Source organism: Excalfactoria chinensis, chromosome 1 (genome assembly GCF_039878825.1).
Source record: "Excalfactoria chinensis isolate bCotChi1 chromosome 1, bCotChi1.hap2, whole genome shotgun sequence".
In the NCBI taxonomy this organism is placed as follows: domain Eukaryota; kingdom Metazoa; phylum Chordata; class Aves; order Galliformes; family Phasianidae; genus Excalfactoria; species Excalfactoria chinensis.
Window position 1 is genome coordinate 105572127 of NC_092825.1, and position 15177 is coordinate 105587303.

General features: G+C 41.2%; 2 protein-coding genes across 2 annotated transcripts in view; one reads left to right on the forward strand and one right to left on the reverse strand.

Moving 5' to 3' along the window:
• Positions 1-3067, forward strand: part of MAOB (monoamine oxidase B) — a 48641-nt gene extending 45574 nt beyond the window's left edge. The window contains exons 14-15 of the mRNA XM_072345110.1: positions 742-804; positions 1233-3067. Coding sequence (XP_072201211.1) covers positions 742-804; positions 1233-1388 — 219 coding nt within the window. The 3' untranslated portion in view covers positions 1389-3067. The remainder of the gene's footprint in view (positions 1-741; positions 805-1232) is intronic.
• Positions 3068-11575: 8508 nt separating this feature from the next.
• Positions 11576-15177, reverse strand: part of LOC140249870 (amine oxidase [flavin-containing] A-like) — a 44890-nt gene continuing 41288 nt past the window's right edge. Inside the window, exons 14-15 of the mRNA XM_072332101.1 lie at positions 14319-14381; positions 11576-13501 (exon numbers count right to left, since the gene is read on the reverse strand). Coding sequence (XP_072188202.1) covers positions 13346-13501; positions 14319-14381 — 219 coding nt within the window. The 3' untranslated portion in view covers positions 11576-13345. The remainder of the gene's footprint in view (positions 13502-14318; positions 14382-15177) is intronic.

Below are 15177 nucleotides of genomic sequence, written 5' to 3' on the forward strand. Positions count from 1 at the left end.
TGTTTTATTGAAAAGTTGACAGCGTTCCTGAATCTTGTCTAGAAGAAAAGACTATTGTTAAACACAGCAAATCTTGTTAAATCTACAAGTGACTGGAATAAGAAAAACATTTAATATTACTGCCTCCGTTTCATTTTACTGTAGCAGTTCATCTTGCTGTCTTTTATTACTCTCAATTCAGACAATCTTTGCTTTCCTATTTGTATCCGGTGTCTCTGATGCAATGAATGGTTACTTTTTCATTGTGAAGGTTTCCTTTTTAATCTTACTTTTTTTCTGGCTGCAAGTGGTAGTATTTCATTACAGGATTGTGTTCCTCTGCCTACATCATGGTAAAATTTACAAAACAAGCCACACATGACTATATTGGTTGCTCTTGTTGTAGCTGTGTATGCACACCTCACTTTGCTGTGAGTGTATACTTAACTCTTAGTCATCTTCATATTACCTTAGTCACGTAAGACTAACCAAGTTCTGGTATCTGACATCGAGCAACTAAACACTCAGAATTTCTTCTGTTATATTTTCTGTTTTCTATTAAGAAGGATGTCTTATTAAGTATTTGTCCTCCCCAGAAATATGTTGTAAAAAGATCACGTTTTCTTTAAAAATTGAATATATGGGAATTTATGTGCTGAGTTGTTGTCTTAATCATGCTATTTTAAAACAAACACTGAAAGCCAGACTTCTTCCCCTTCAAAGAACAAGTGGTGCTTACTAGGAAATGCTATTTACTTTCAGGTACTGTTTGCTATGAGGAAAATCCCAGACACTGAAATTTGGAAGCCAGAACCTGAATCGATTGTAAGTTTTTATGTGGATTAAATGGATTATTATTTTATCTTTGGTACTGTGAATGAGGAGGAAAAAAAAAAAAAAAAAAAAAAAAAAAGTGGCTTTTTTTAAGCTTTGTAAACCAAAGCTGCAATAATCTTTTCTTACTTAACAAAACTGCCCTTCTCTAACAGGAACATGAGAGAAACTAAGAGAAGTCATCCATCCGACAGCTCTGAAACATCAGATCAGAAAGAATTGCTCTTCTTAACTGGTCAATTAATCTTTTTCATGTGCCTCTTCCTAATCCTTCTGAGTAGAAAACTTTCATAGTCTGCACTTCTTAATAACATGAATGGCTTCAGCCCAGTTCTATTTCTGCTCAAGAATCTTTTCATATGTATCCTGCCTCTGACTGTGGAGATGTTATGTTGGTAATGGATGTTTTCTTTCCTCAGGATGTTCCAGCTTTGCCCATCACAACCACCTTTTGGGAGAGAAACTTGCCATCTGTACCAGGACTGCTAAAGCTGATTGGGTTTTCCACTTTCTTCACCTCTGTGGCTGCTGTGGGGTTATTTGCCTACAGAAAGGGACTTCTGGTTCGAAACTGAAAAATGTGCCAGTGCAAAGCCTCACACTTACAGTTTTCTTTTTCTCTGAGGTTTTTTTGGCATGTACTTCCCTGCCTCCAAAGACAGGTCAGGACTAGGGAAGAGGAGAAAACAGTAGAGAGAAGACTCCAGAGGGGAGGGTAAATGAAGGGGATCCATATTCAAAAAGAGCCCCTTGAATCCAGGCCTCCTTCTAGCAGTAATTATTTTGTTGTTGAATTTCTAGGAAACCTTGTAAAGAATTATCACCTTGAGATTTTCATCCAGATCTCAGAACACAGGTGACAAAATGCCTTGATAATACCTGTTTTGATAAGATTTCCAGTAATTTTTACACATACATCATAATCAGGCCCTGAATTATGAGTCTTCTTGGCTCTCCCATCTTTAGTTGAAAAAAAAAAAAAAAACACAAAAAAAACAACCAACAAAAAGCCACTTCTGCCTTCCTTTGTGGTAGATTGAGAAAAGAAATCCATAGCTTAAAGAAGAATTGATTAGTGAATGCAAATTTTTGTTGAGAATCCTTTTAGTGATTTTCTTTTTTTCTCTCTCAAATGTCAGAGCCTAGGTAGTCCTTAAATAAGAAGTCAGACCACCTTTTCAAATGGTGCATCCATCCCAGCTATGCAAGTGTGGCTTTGGGTTGTTAGTTATTTCCAGTGGTGTCATTGTCCTACAGTAAGCTGAAGGGGAATGTTTCTACTGCCTTTTGCAATGGAGATGAATTTCAGGCTCCCTGTCCGTGTCTGAGTTCATACCTGTCCAGGATGAGACCTCCTTGGCCTGGAAAACCAGTCAGCTCCAGACAAACTCTGGTGAAGTGAACATCATGTATGGTCAGGCTGTTGGGCTTGAGTGTGAACCAGGGGCTTTAGGTTAAATGTGTTAGTACAGACAAAGCATTTTGAACCTTTGACATCTTTCTGACCCCAAGCCTCCCCTACCTCTTCAGCTTCCTAAAGGGAACTGCAAGATAGCAAGAGAACAGCTTAACTTCTGCTTACCCCTGAAAGCTGTAGAGCTGTCCATACAACAATTTTACCACTTTTTCTTATCTCCCTCCTTTCTTTCACCCGCTTAAATTTATACTTTGAACACCTTGAGGGTAGCTCTTGCCTAGTAGGGCACAATGGGTTCACAAATGTAGCGTTAGCATAACAAATAATACCCTTATCTGTCCCTCAGCACTGCTTCATGCTGAACACTGCTCAGCTGATTCAGAGTTCCAGTCCCTTCTAACCACCACATTAACATGATTAGCACTTTCACTTCTTCCTGCTGTGCAGTGTTGTACTGACTGCATGCTGCTGGTGACTAATCAGGGATCTAAATGATGCAAAGATCAAAGGGAACCATGGGTTAGACAGTCACATGCTAGTACTTCTGCCCTTCCTAGCTTGGTACCTTTCAAACAATGTGAAACAAGAAGAAAAGGGGGAGGAAAGGCAGGAAACAAGTGGGGGAAAAAAGCCAGCAAAGAAACAAACCCACCAACCCCAGCAGTACTTTAGATACTAGCCTGCCAGCTGAGTATTTTAACTGTTTAACATCTGCGCATGACAAAAGAGGAAGTCAGTTATAACTAGGAAAAGGATTTGGCACTGTGCATGAGAAAAATTGAATTCTTCTGAGTCCATTTGCTGCACTCCTACCTTCAATCAGTAGTAATTTCTTAGCAAAATAAATAAATAAATAAAAATAGAATAAAATAATAATAAAATAAATTAAAAAAACAAAAGTCGAATTGCAATTTGGTAAAAAGCCGTCAAGTATGAAGTATAATGATATATTCAGCAAAGAGGAATGAGTAGACACTAGAGGAAATTTACTGTCAGTCTCATGCAGACTTTCTGGGCCAGCATCTGATGTCCTTGCTTGTGCTGTGTAGTACTTTGCACTCCAAATAGTCCCATGGAAATCCACAGAACTACCTATAAAGCTGTAATATTTGTGAGTGGTGAATTGGTTTCTGGCTCTTTGGTTTCATTCTTTTTATCTTGATGTTCCAGTTAAAAATCTTCTTGTAGCAGCAACTTGGATTTTATCACAAATGAATATCCTCATAACAGCCTTTTAAAGTACATGGGGGAACTTTTCAGACATAAAGATCTTTAAGTCAGAAGAACAGTGCAGCACTGTACATATGGCCTTTGTCATTGTATTGCACCGAGCTCTAATTGGTTAGGACATTTGCCTACCACAGTTTATTTCTGCACAGGCTTTCTTTCTCTGTGAATTATTTATGAAATGAATTAGAAACCCAGAGCTGAATGGGAACTGTGTGAGTTCAGAGCTGTTGCAACTCAGATGGTTATTAGTCTGAAAATTAGTGTAGGAACCTAAATCTGGGAAGACGTTCTTGAAGTCTTGGCCAATATTTCTAAGCGTAGGATGTGGAATACATACTTAACGCATAAAGAACCGCTACCTTTGCAGATCATTTCACTGCCAACACTGGAGTTCAAGTCTTGTTTCTGCCCTAGAAATAGTCTGTATGACTGGAAAGGGGAGCAAATCTATGAGATTAATGAGGGCAAATTGTTTTTATTTGTGTGCAAAATGTGTATTTTTCTTTTTTCTCCTGAATGTCACTTTTTTTTCTCATCTAACAAGAAATTGCTCTGTGCTGTAGGAGCAGAAATCTCAAGGAAAGAAACAAATTTAGGTTTAGTTTGAACTGAATTATGCAACTACAAAAGCTTTTCATGAGGTTGGTCATTAAATATATACAGATAGATAGATAGATAGATAGATAGATAGATAGATAGATAGATAGATAGATAGATAGATAGATATAAAACTTTCTCATTCTTAGTTTCAAAATGAATCACAAATGCAAAAAAACAAAGCAACAAAAGAAACCGCGAAGCATTTCAGATGGATTGACATGAAATCATAAGCTTGGATCCCATGAGGTTTCTAGCCAATACTTACAGAGCCAGCAGGTCTGATTTGCTGCATATGTATTAGCACTGCAAAGTCTTTGACTTCTTCCTCCCAGCCTACCTAAGTATTAGGACTGGTCTCTTAGTCTCCATAGCCACGTTCTCCTATTGTGCTGTGGAACTTGTTGCCACTGTGTAATAAGCAGTGTTTGCTGTTGTTTCCTTAACATCTTTCACATAAAATGAATGTGGCAGATTGTGTATGTCAGCATGACAAGAAAACTCAGTGATGAGAAATACAGGTAGAGAATGAAGGTGCTTCTGCATGGGTAGAGGAAACTGTTAGCACTAGCTTACACTTGAAAGTTCTTTCATGCCAACCATCAGAGAGAGGGATTGTGTCTGGTTTAACAGGCAACCAATAGTGCTGTGCTATATTCTTAACTTGTTAACACATTTGATGAGAAATCTGCTATTCATGAAGGTTCCAGGAGTTTACCAGCTTAGTAAGATGCATTATAGGCACAACCATGGAAATAACTGTATTCATCTCTTACAAACCTATTTGTGTAATTGTATATAGTCTAAGGGTCTTTAGAGTTTGATACAAAAAATAGGGAAAAAAAGGTTTTCTTGTTGACTGTTGTAAAAGTAACTGCTTACTGCACAGGACATCAAGTTGTGGCATAAAAATCTGTGTTAACCAAAGTTCTTGGAAATTAATTGTACAGGCTGTTCAATACTAACTAGGAAGTGAACAGTCCCCTTGTCTTTCCTTAACTAGCACATTGCTCTTTTCAATGGAAATCTTGACTGCAATTAGCATATCTGCTGTCAATAAGACAAAGGCATTAATCACCTTTAAGTATATGTCTAAGCAGTGTCCATGACTGGAATCTGAGACCTGCTGGAGAAGTCGGAGGTTTCAATCAAAATAATTTCCCTCTTTCCTCAGTGGGACTATTTCTCTCTTAGGTCTACCTTTTATAGATGTCCAGAATTTATTACATATATATATACATTTTTGAGACATGAAAGAAAAGTGTTTCTGAGGATGAAGGAATTGTGTGTGCTGCAGAAGTACTTGGATGCAAAAGGGACCAAGAATTAAATGACAACAAATCTGCCACTGCTCTCAGGCAAGAAGCAAACCCACTTAAATTGCAGATTACAAATGCTCATGAATAAACCTGACCTGTGTTTAAATAGATTCATGTTTCTCACTTCTCCACCTTAAGATCACCTTGATCTAACTATCCATTCTTAAATAGAGATAAAAATGAGATGGCCAAAGCAGGCTTGCTTTCAAAGCATCTCTACAGTGAAATTGTTTAGGCTCTGTCATAGACCGCTGCTTCTAGTGTGTCTCTTGTGACCATGTGCAGGTCGATGTGAAGTGATGCTTGCCTCCGTGTTTTGGAAAAAAAGAAACAAAGTGACTTTGCTTTGCAGGAATATGTATGCTGTGTGCGTGATGAGTCTGTGCCTTTTATAACTGTAGCATTTTCTCAAGTGCCTCTGTGGTGACTGTCTCCCTTGGTTTCCTTCCTAAGTTCCCTTTTCAGCAGGCTCTGCAGATATTTTTATCTGACAGCTGTGAACCTTTTTTTTTGTTTTGTTTTTTTTAACCTTAATTGGAATCAATAAATATCGTCATGTCACATTAATGTTTCAGGCTTTTCTTTTGCAGACCCAGAACCTCCCTGTAGATTTGGCTGTGATGGTGGGTATTACTTAGTGACACAACATTTCACATTTCATACTGAAACCAGAATGAAATCTTTAACTTCTCTCTGTAAAGACACAGAATGACATTTGGCTGTAGTTCTTCCTGACCTATAGGTAGCCAGCTGTCTCACAGCTCAGAGGTATTTTTTTGTTGCTATAGGGATGGATTCAGGGTGTCTCCATCTGAACATGGGAAGAAACAGTCCTTATGCCAAACACTGTGTAGCGTAAGTGCAAATAAATAAATAAATAAATGGAAGAAAAGAGAGGCTTAAAACAATGGCATAATTTCATCCCCCAGCTCTGTGTCGGTGCTAGGGAGAGGTAGTCTGTGAGTACAGGAGAAAGCTTAACCATTCATGTGAGAAACATATTGAAAGCATGCAGTGCTTCTTGTGTAGGCTGAGCCACCAGAATTACAGGCAAGTTATGTAGGAACACAAATACCCTGAAAGCAAATATACTCCACTAATCCACTATATGCACTATAAAGCATATATCCCCAAAGAAACGTATCAGAACCAGCAATGCATTGCAGCTTTTCAAATGCTTGACGGTGCGAGGCCTCAGCCTGTACCAGATCACAGGAGGCCTATGGAAGTCTAATATCTTCCACAAAGACATTAATAGCAGCAAAGTTATGTATTTTCAAGGAACGTGTGGTAACTGCCCTCCTAGAGAGCAATTTGGAAGCTGAAACTGTTGTCTGGTGCCACTCAGATTCCTGAAGGCAACTCATCTCATCTCCAGATGCTGCATCAGAAGGCTGCAAGTCATCCTGAGACTGTCACCAACCAGCCCCATGCAGGTAGCGCAGATGTGCTGTGCATACAAAATGAGGTAGCTTCTACCTCTCACTAAAAGCTGATGACAATTAGGCACTAAACTGCTTTGTTGGGATATTCAGCTTTGGAGAAATGCATATTTGTATGGGAAACTGGTAATCACAGCCTGAACCTCTGATTAATCAGCTGAGGCAAGTGTAAGGTCAGCTGTGGGAGCACAGGTGAGTGTAATTTAGCCGTGCTCCCAGAAGGGGTGGAGCTTGACTCCACCTCTTCTAGACTTCATTTAAGGACTGACCACCACTAAGGCAGTATCTCTTGGAGATTGCTCCTCTATGGAGATTGCCTCAGCATTTTCCAGCCAGACCGAAGGCATCTGTGCTGGTGAGTTTTTCCTATGGAAAACCTTTTGGATATTTATCACTATCTTTGTATTATTTTCACCTTACAATATTGTAGGTCCTGTGAATCTTCTGTGATGCGAGTTAATGCACTGAGTGCTGAGAGGTAGCTACACTACACATGTAGGGTATGAGTGCATGGCTATCCTTCACACAGAAAGGTTATGCAATAATTTTGTTGGTCATTGGAAAGGAAAGCAAAGGTGTGGTATTCTAGTAAGTCTGGGTATTGGTGGTGCTTGCTGGAAATGCGGTCAGTGAGCAGCTGAGTGCTAAGTTAAGCTGTACAAAAATACAACTGTGTAAGAGGGCTTGCAAGCTGATATTCATTTGCATGATTTATATGGACAGCAGCAATAATATATTCTGAAGCTGTGCTAGGAAAGTCTCAAAGAAGAATTTTAAATAACTATGGTAAGTTGTAAAATACACATTAAAGGCCTTGTCCGTTGGGTCCTTACCCAGTGCTGTGCTGGCTCATTATTGCTTTTCCATTCTTCCTGGCATTGGCAAAAGGAGGAAGCAAAATTGTTTTGAGCTCTTATATCCATTGTAGATCAAAGTTAGCCTTGCAGTGGTGGAATCCTCATCTGCTTTAGAAGTGGTGGGCTATTAAACTTTCACTCAGGTTTGAATTTTGCTAAGCAACAATTTTTTGTTAGGTATTCTTATCATCACCCAGAACTGGAACAGCTCTAGTGAAATAATTACCACCTATCCAGCTCCATTTCATCTGGCATCAACAATTTCTATAGACTCCAGAGCCCAGCTTTGCAGGGGAAAAAGTCTCATCCATCTCCAAGTGATCTGTTTACCTCACCTATGGCAGAGTGGGCCAGAGTCATACAGCTCAGTCTCAGCTGCATTTGGATGAAAGGCCATTAAAAGCCAATTGTATCTTTGTGGGGTCTCATCGATTACATTACTGTAGAACAGCAGAGGCTTGATGAAGCACTCAAGCTGGGGAATGTAAGGAAGGAGCACAGCCCTGATGAAAAGTACTTGAGTGGTAATACTGGTGGATGGCAGGCAGAACATAAGCCAGCAATGTGTGCTTGCAGTCCAGAAGGCCAACTGTATCCTGGGCTGCATCCTAAGAAGTGTGGCCAGCAGGGTGAGGGAGGTGATGCTGCCCCTCTGCTCTGTACTGGTAAGACCTCACCTGGAGAGGTCATCCTCATCCAGATGGGGAGTCCTCAGTACAGGAGAGACATGGATCTGTTGGAACACATCCAGAGGAGAGCCATAAAAATGGTCCAAGGGATGGAACACCTCTGAGAGAGCTGGGGCTGTTCATCTTGAAGAAAAAAAAGGCTCCAGGGAGACATGAGAGCAGCCTTTAAGTATCTAAAGGGGGCTGTAAAAAAAGAAGGGGATAGACTCTCTAGCAGGGTCTGTTGTGGTAGTACAAGGGGAAGTAATAGTTTTGAAGTAGAACAGGAGATTTAGACTGGACTACCATCTCATTGCATTCAACCCCACACTTGTTCAAGCTCTAATGCTTAGGTGGGAAGGAAGGGAGGAAAGGGCATTAGTAATGCACTGAGGCATCCTTGTCATCTCTCAGGCTGCTAGCTAACAATTTGCATATGCTCCAGGTTGTAAGAAAACACTTTGCACAGCAGTGTTGCATTTAACAGAAATTACATTATAATTTCAGATGTGGAAACTACTATTCCAGAGCTGAGTTCCATCGGGCTGTGCAGTCATTATCTGAAACAATCGAAATGTGTGCTTGTACCTAATCAAAATTAAGGAGAGATGTTACTTCAGCATGTTCGGTCCCAAATGCAATGAGAATATTAAACTAAATTAAAAAGTCTGTTATTTTCCAATCATTTCTTTATGAGCTGGAGCTTGGCCAGAGTGCTTTCTAAGAGATGATGGTATATTTGAATCAATGCTTCCCTAGAACAGTAGAATCAGTGAGGTTGGAAAAGACCCCTAAGATCTCAAAGGTCCACTACCAGACCATTGTGCTGTACACATTGCCCACATCCTTTGGTGCCACATCCACCCGGCTCTTAAACGCCTCCAGTAATGGTCACTCTCCCACCTACCTGGGCAGTCTGTGCCACTGCTTCACCACTCTTTCAGAGAAGAGATGTTTCCTAACATCCCTCCTGGGGGCTCTCCCTGGTGCAGTTTGAGACCATTACCTCTCATCCTATCACTGTTACTTGGGAGAATAGGCTGGTCCCCACCTCACTACAACCTCCATTCAGGTCACTGTAGAGAGATTTATCAGTCTTTATGATAAAGCAAAATGCCTCAGAGAAATCCTTTTTCTGATGAGGGAGGTGTTCAGGAAAACATTGAGATCTGTGCTCACAGTTTTATTCCAGGCTATTTGTTCTGCCAAGCATCAGCAAAGACTTAAGCTGTCCCTTTTGGGGAAGTTTTGAAGCTGGGGACTTGTTTCAGTGTTTTGATTCTGGAATTATATATTTTGGTTACCCACCAGGTCTGTTATGAACCGGTACAGAAACATCCAGACACCTCTGTGAAAGTCCAAGTGTTAAGCTTGTCTGAGATGATAAAATACTGCAGCCAGAAGATGGCAGCCTTTACTTCATTGCCAATCCCCATCATGCTGTACTGTTGTACAGAGGGCAGCCATGGGCTTGGGCACTGATGTCAGAAACTGCTGTGCATGAAGAGTTGTTTCCCACATGTTCTAACCTCAGCCAGACTGGCTTTACCCTTATATTTAGATGCAAATGAATGGTGCTTAGGCTATAACTGAGTTTTCAAGTGAGTGGTGTGGCCACAGAAGTTGAAATCCTGGCAAAAGTTATAATTACTTTCTTTCCTTCATTTTCAGTCCCAGATGGAGAAGGAGTTATGTTTTTTACACCATGAATAGCAATGGAGCTTTTTCCTTACACAAATAATATGCTCATTCTTGGGAAACTTTTTTTTCCCCAAAGAAAATAAGCAGGAGGGGGCTAATGAGTATGGCTTTCAACTGAAAAAGGGAAGATTTAGGTCAGATGTTAGGAGGAAACTCTTTACCCAGGAGGCAGCGAGGCCCTGGCATAGGCTGCCCAGAGAAGCTTATGGTTTATAGGGGTTGGAATTGGATGGGGTTTAAGTTCCCTTCCCACTTAAGCCATTCTGAAATTCTGTGATTCCCTGCTACTCCTACATATCACAGGTTATTCTGGCTATCTCAGCTACATAAGGTAGAGCCAACACATTTTAAAAAGAGAGAGACACACAGAGAGAACAGAAACTTGGAAGCCAGGTGCTACAAATAAAGAGCAGAACAGCAAGTGAAACTGGAAACGAAACATTGATTGCTGAGTGTGGGAGCTCAGTAGGCATAGAAAAAGTTGCAGTTCGCTATCAATGCGCACATTTAATTTCCCTTTCTGGGTTTTCACCAAGGTGAAATTTGCTTTCTCTGTGCGTGTAGAAAGCAACTCTGCAGGGAACATTTACAAAGCAAAACTTGTTGTTTTAAACATCTCTGTGGAAAAACCTAGAAGCAAAAGAGGATACCCAACAACAATTATTTTTCCATAGAAAATGACTCACTGGATTTGTCCATTTTTCTATTTGTTGGTGCTGCTGTTAAGAAATAGGAGCTGTACTCTGTATAAAGAACATCAAACCAGGATCCAGCTTGCCTGTGGCATGATTTCTGGCCAGAGAAAAACATGCTGTTAGGCAGCAAACCTGATCAATAGCATGCAGGCACTGGCAAGGGAGAAACCTAGAAGTTGTGACAGGTTAGCCAGTACATACCTCTGTGTGGTATTTTTGTTCAAGTATGTGATGCTAATTTGTGCCTATGGTTGGAGGTATGCTTGGTTCTGGAAAAAAGAAGATAACTTGAAACTGGAGGTTGGATCAAACATGGTCTGGATAGCATTGCTGATGAACTACCATTAATGGGACCAAGCTGTAGGCTGCAACCACTTGTTTGCTAAGTGTGGTGTCAAAGACTGGATGTTCTGCCATTAGCATCCTGGAACCTGGTCAGACCTACCAGCACCTGCCCTTAGAAATTTGAAAATGCAGTTCATTTCCCATTGAGATGTTGATGGATTTAGTGTGGGCCTTGGCCACCTCATTGGAGCCCACCTCCTCCACTTCACCCGTCACTTTGAGAAAACAGAGCATTCCCTACTTCTGCCAGGTGGTGCAGGGCTCCAAATGGTCCATGAAGCTGGACTCCAACCACTGATGGGGTCAACAAAGGCTTTTCTGCCCTGTGGCCTGGTGAGGACCCTGCTCTGTTCCCAGTAGAAAGAGATGTTCTCACTGTTTCAGCCTTTTTCATGATGGCAGTGGCTTGCTTCTTTGAGAGCTGTCAGTGGTGCTAAATTCTGTTCCATCCTCTTTCAAAATTGGTTTAGGAAAGATGCCAGTAATATTTAAGCTAGACATTTAATGGTTAAAGAGGAGAGTTTTTCTGATAGTCAGAAGAGTCACAGAAGCAGAATGGAAACTGGTTGGTGATTTCTGACAGCCACAAACACTGCCCCCTGCTGCAGAAGCACGGTGCCTGAGAGCAACACAAGATTCAGAAATGCCAATTTAATCACCCTCCTTCATTTGCTGATTGTTTCTCCCACTTTGCAGTAAGATGTGCCCCTTCCCCATGCAGTGAACAACATTGCACTGGCACTGTTTGCCTCTAGTTCAGGTGGTTTGCCCTTGCAACCCCTTCCTGCTACAAAGACCTTCTGTTGAGCCCACTGGCACCGGGGCTGAGATTGGTCTGCATTAAATTATGGAGCCTGCAAAGCTTTTGCCCCAACTCTTAACCCTCCACCAGCATTCAAATGTGATGGAAGAGGTCGCAAGGAGTGAAGCCATCTTGCTGGGTGGGTGTTCCTGTTTGTGGCTACTGCACATGATACACCCTGTGACTTAATATGGATGCAGAGAAACACCACCTTCCACAAACTCACCAAAAATGACATGAGAGAAAGAATATGAAGAAAAGTTTATAGAAGAGGTCCTCTTATCAAGGTTTCAGGACTATTGAAAGGCACATTTCACTGATGTTGAATGACAATGGAGTTGGTGGACACATACAATGCTCACATTTCACGGCAAAAGGACCGCATAATGACAGTATGTTGTGAAACATGCATTCCAGACTTCAGTTAACACTAAAGTGATTATTTTAAGTGTGTCATGTACATAATAAGAGCAGAACAGGCAGATGCATCCAATTACTGTAATTTACAAGGCAGTAATTCAAGCCCCAAATATATTTCTCCTTATTGTAGGAAGGCAGTACGGATTATGAGCAATACAATGGACAGCAAATTGACAGGGAGCCAGGAAACTGCTGAGGTTCTGAACATAACAGCAAGCATGTGCTGCAAGTCAGAGGGGCTTCAGCTTTTCTAATTCACTTCACTCTACATTAACAGCCAGTGGCCAGGCTGGATCAATTGCACTTGGTCCAGGAAGCAGCCAAGAGCTGCTCCATGGAAGAGATGCAAAGTGTGAGGCTCACTGCCCTACATGGGTTTTGCAGGCACACAGTGTTGCCACTTGTTCGGCTGTGGGCAGAACAAAGTCCACGTGCACTTCCACTCTTGCTCCTCAATGATCCACTTCATGCTAATTATCTTCTTTCATACAGCTGATAGTAAAGTTTCACATTGTGATGATTAATAACTAATCAAATGCCTCTGGAAATTAATTTAACAATTCTGTGCCTGATTGGCATGCTAATCTCTGGTGTGCAGCAGGGATGCTGCAGAAGAAACCTCCAGTATCCTGATCCACTAACTGAGGCAAATATTTAAGGGTACTTACTAACTCATGTGACAAAAAATAAAGCAGCAAGTGGAAATGAAGCATATTCCAAGAGCTCTTCACTTTCTGGGTAAGATTTTCTTTTGCCTTCCCTACATTAGGAATACAACATTGATATAAACACGTCCAGTCAAGAACAAATGGACAATGAAAAGGCAATTTTAAAAAATACCCCCACAGTTGATTTAGTTTTGTTTTGCTGGTAGCCACTGCAGAAGGTTTAACGCATTAATTACGGTACTAAAAAGAAAATCACAAGAACACCTCTTGCACTTTCCAGTTGCCTGTGTCACTTCTCTCCAGAAACAACCCACATCTGGAAAAAGGGAAGAAGAGAAAGTATGCAAATTTGGCTGGACATCTAGTTTGCACTAGTTTCGAATTAATAGTCCCTTTTTAGAGGCAAACAGCACTGCAGCAGCCACAGAGCTGAAGAACACAGTAGACCCAAGTAGACAGAGCAGTCCTGGTGCAGATGGCAGGTTCCTCTCCCAGAAGGTGGTGGTGAATGGCCGGGATGGGACATCCTGAAGGAGAGAGAAATTTGTATGACCATAGGCTCTCCTTCATCGTGTAAGGGGACGCAGCAAATCATAGAGTCATTAAGATTGGAAAAAACACTCCGATCATCAAGTCCAACCATCAACCCATCACTACCATCCCACTAAATCTTGTCACTCTGCGACACATCTACCCTTTCCTTGAAAACCTCCAGGGATGGTGACTACACCAGAAAAAAATTATATGGAAAGCTTTGCAAATTTGCATGCCATCCTTGCACAGGGATGTCTCCCACTAGGCAAGGGATATCACAAGTTTTTCCTGAGGATCAGATAAGGCGGGGAAGGTGAGTCAGGGTTCTGAAATGCATCCTCTGTTGAACTGTAGGGCCACAGGACAGCAAAGGCAGAGCTTGGTTGCCCATTTCTTACACAGGAATAATGATATTCCTTGGACAAGTTGAACAAATGTGGATACCATCAGCATGTGAAGTAAAGGAAGGAGAGTAGATTTAGATTCAATGTCAGGGGGAAGCTCATTACTCTGAGAGTGGTGAGGTGCTGGAATACCTGTTGTGGATGCACCATCCCTGGAGGTGTTCAAGGCCAGGTTGGATGGGGCCCTGGGCAGCCTGGTCTAGCATTAAAAGAGGAGGTTGGTGGCCCTGCCTGTGGTGCAGGGATTGGAGATTCATGATCCTTGAAGTCCCTTCCAACCTGGGCCATTCTGTGATTCTGTGGTTCTATGAAGTAATTAAAACCTAGCATAGGAGCTGCCAACAGAAAGCCTGCAGGTCAACCAAGTGGCTCAATTCTTTGGTTACAACAAGAAAGTCAGGCTTACCTTTGACTCTGGTTCTGGCATCCAGATTTCATTTTTGGAGATCTTCCCCATATGATATAATATCTAGAAAAGATAAACATTTGTACAACATGGAAAAAAATGAAAAAGCACGCAAACTACCTTCTGTTTTGGGAAAACAGAGCAAGTCAGAGCAAGATGACACTGATAAAAAGCAAAATTGTGACCAGAAAATTGAATAGTGATTGAACCAGAAAATGAATAGTGATTTCTCTGTTCATGTCAGTAATGAAAGGAGGAGGCAGTTTTGATAGTTTCTATCAAAATAGGATTGCTGGTCATCAAATGCTTATCTGCCTACCAATATTCTAAGGATAAAAGGAAAGCTTCAGAGTTTCCTGTCTCACCAGCAAAAAGTAGGCCAATCCAAAAGTCCTATAGTTTTCCCAGATGTTGTGTTTTGGATTTGTTCTTCTTTTTCTGACTACAAATGCTTTTTCACATGGCAGCTCAAGAAATAGCAGGTGCCACACACTCAGGACACAAAGCCTGTTGGGAATGATGCTTCTTGAATCACAGATGAGGAAGAGGAGAGATTCAAGTCTGGGGCTTTCAGAGTGCACCATTATGAAATTACCTCCTGGCTACACTCAGGTAGTATGAAGTTCATCATGGAATTTTTATTATTTTTTTTCCAGCAAATTGATTTTAACAATCATGGAGGTTGTTGGGTGCGAGTGAATGTCTCCAGAAGAGAAAGCTAACTGTTGTTATAACATCTATTCAGGCATGGAGAAATGAGGAGACTCAAGCACATAGTGAAGATTATAAGGTGGATACATCACTGTCAAAGGGAAGCAAGGGATTGATTTTCCATTATTTTACACAACTGGCTCTACCA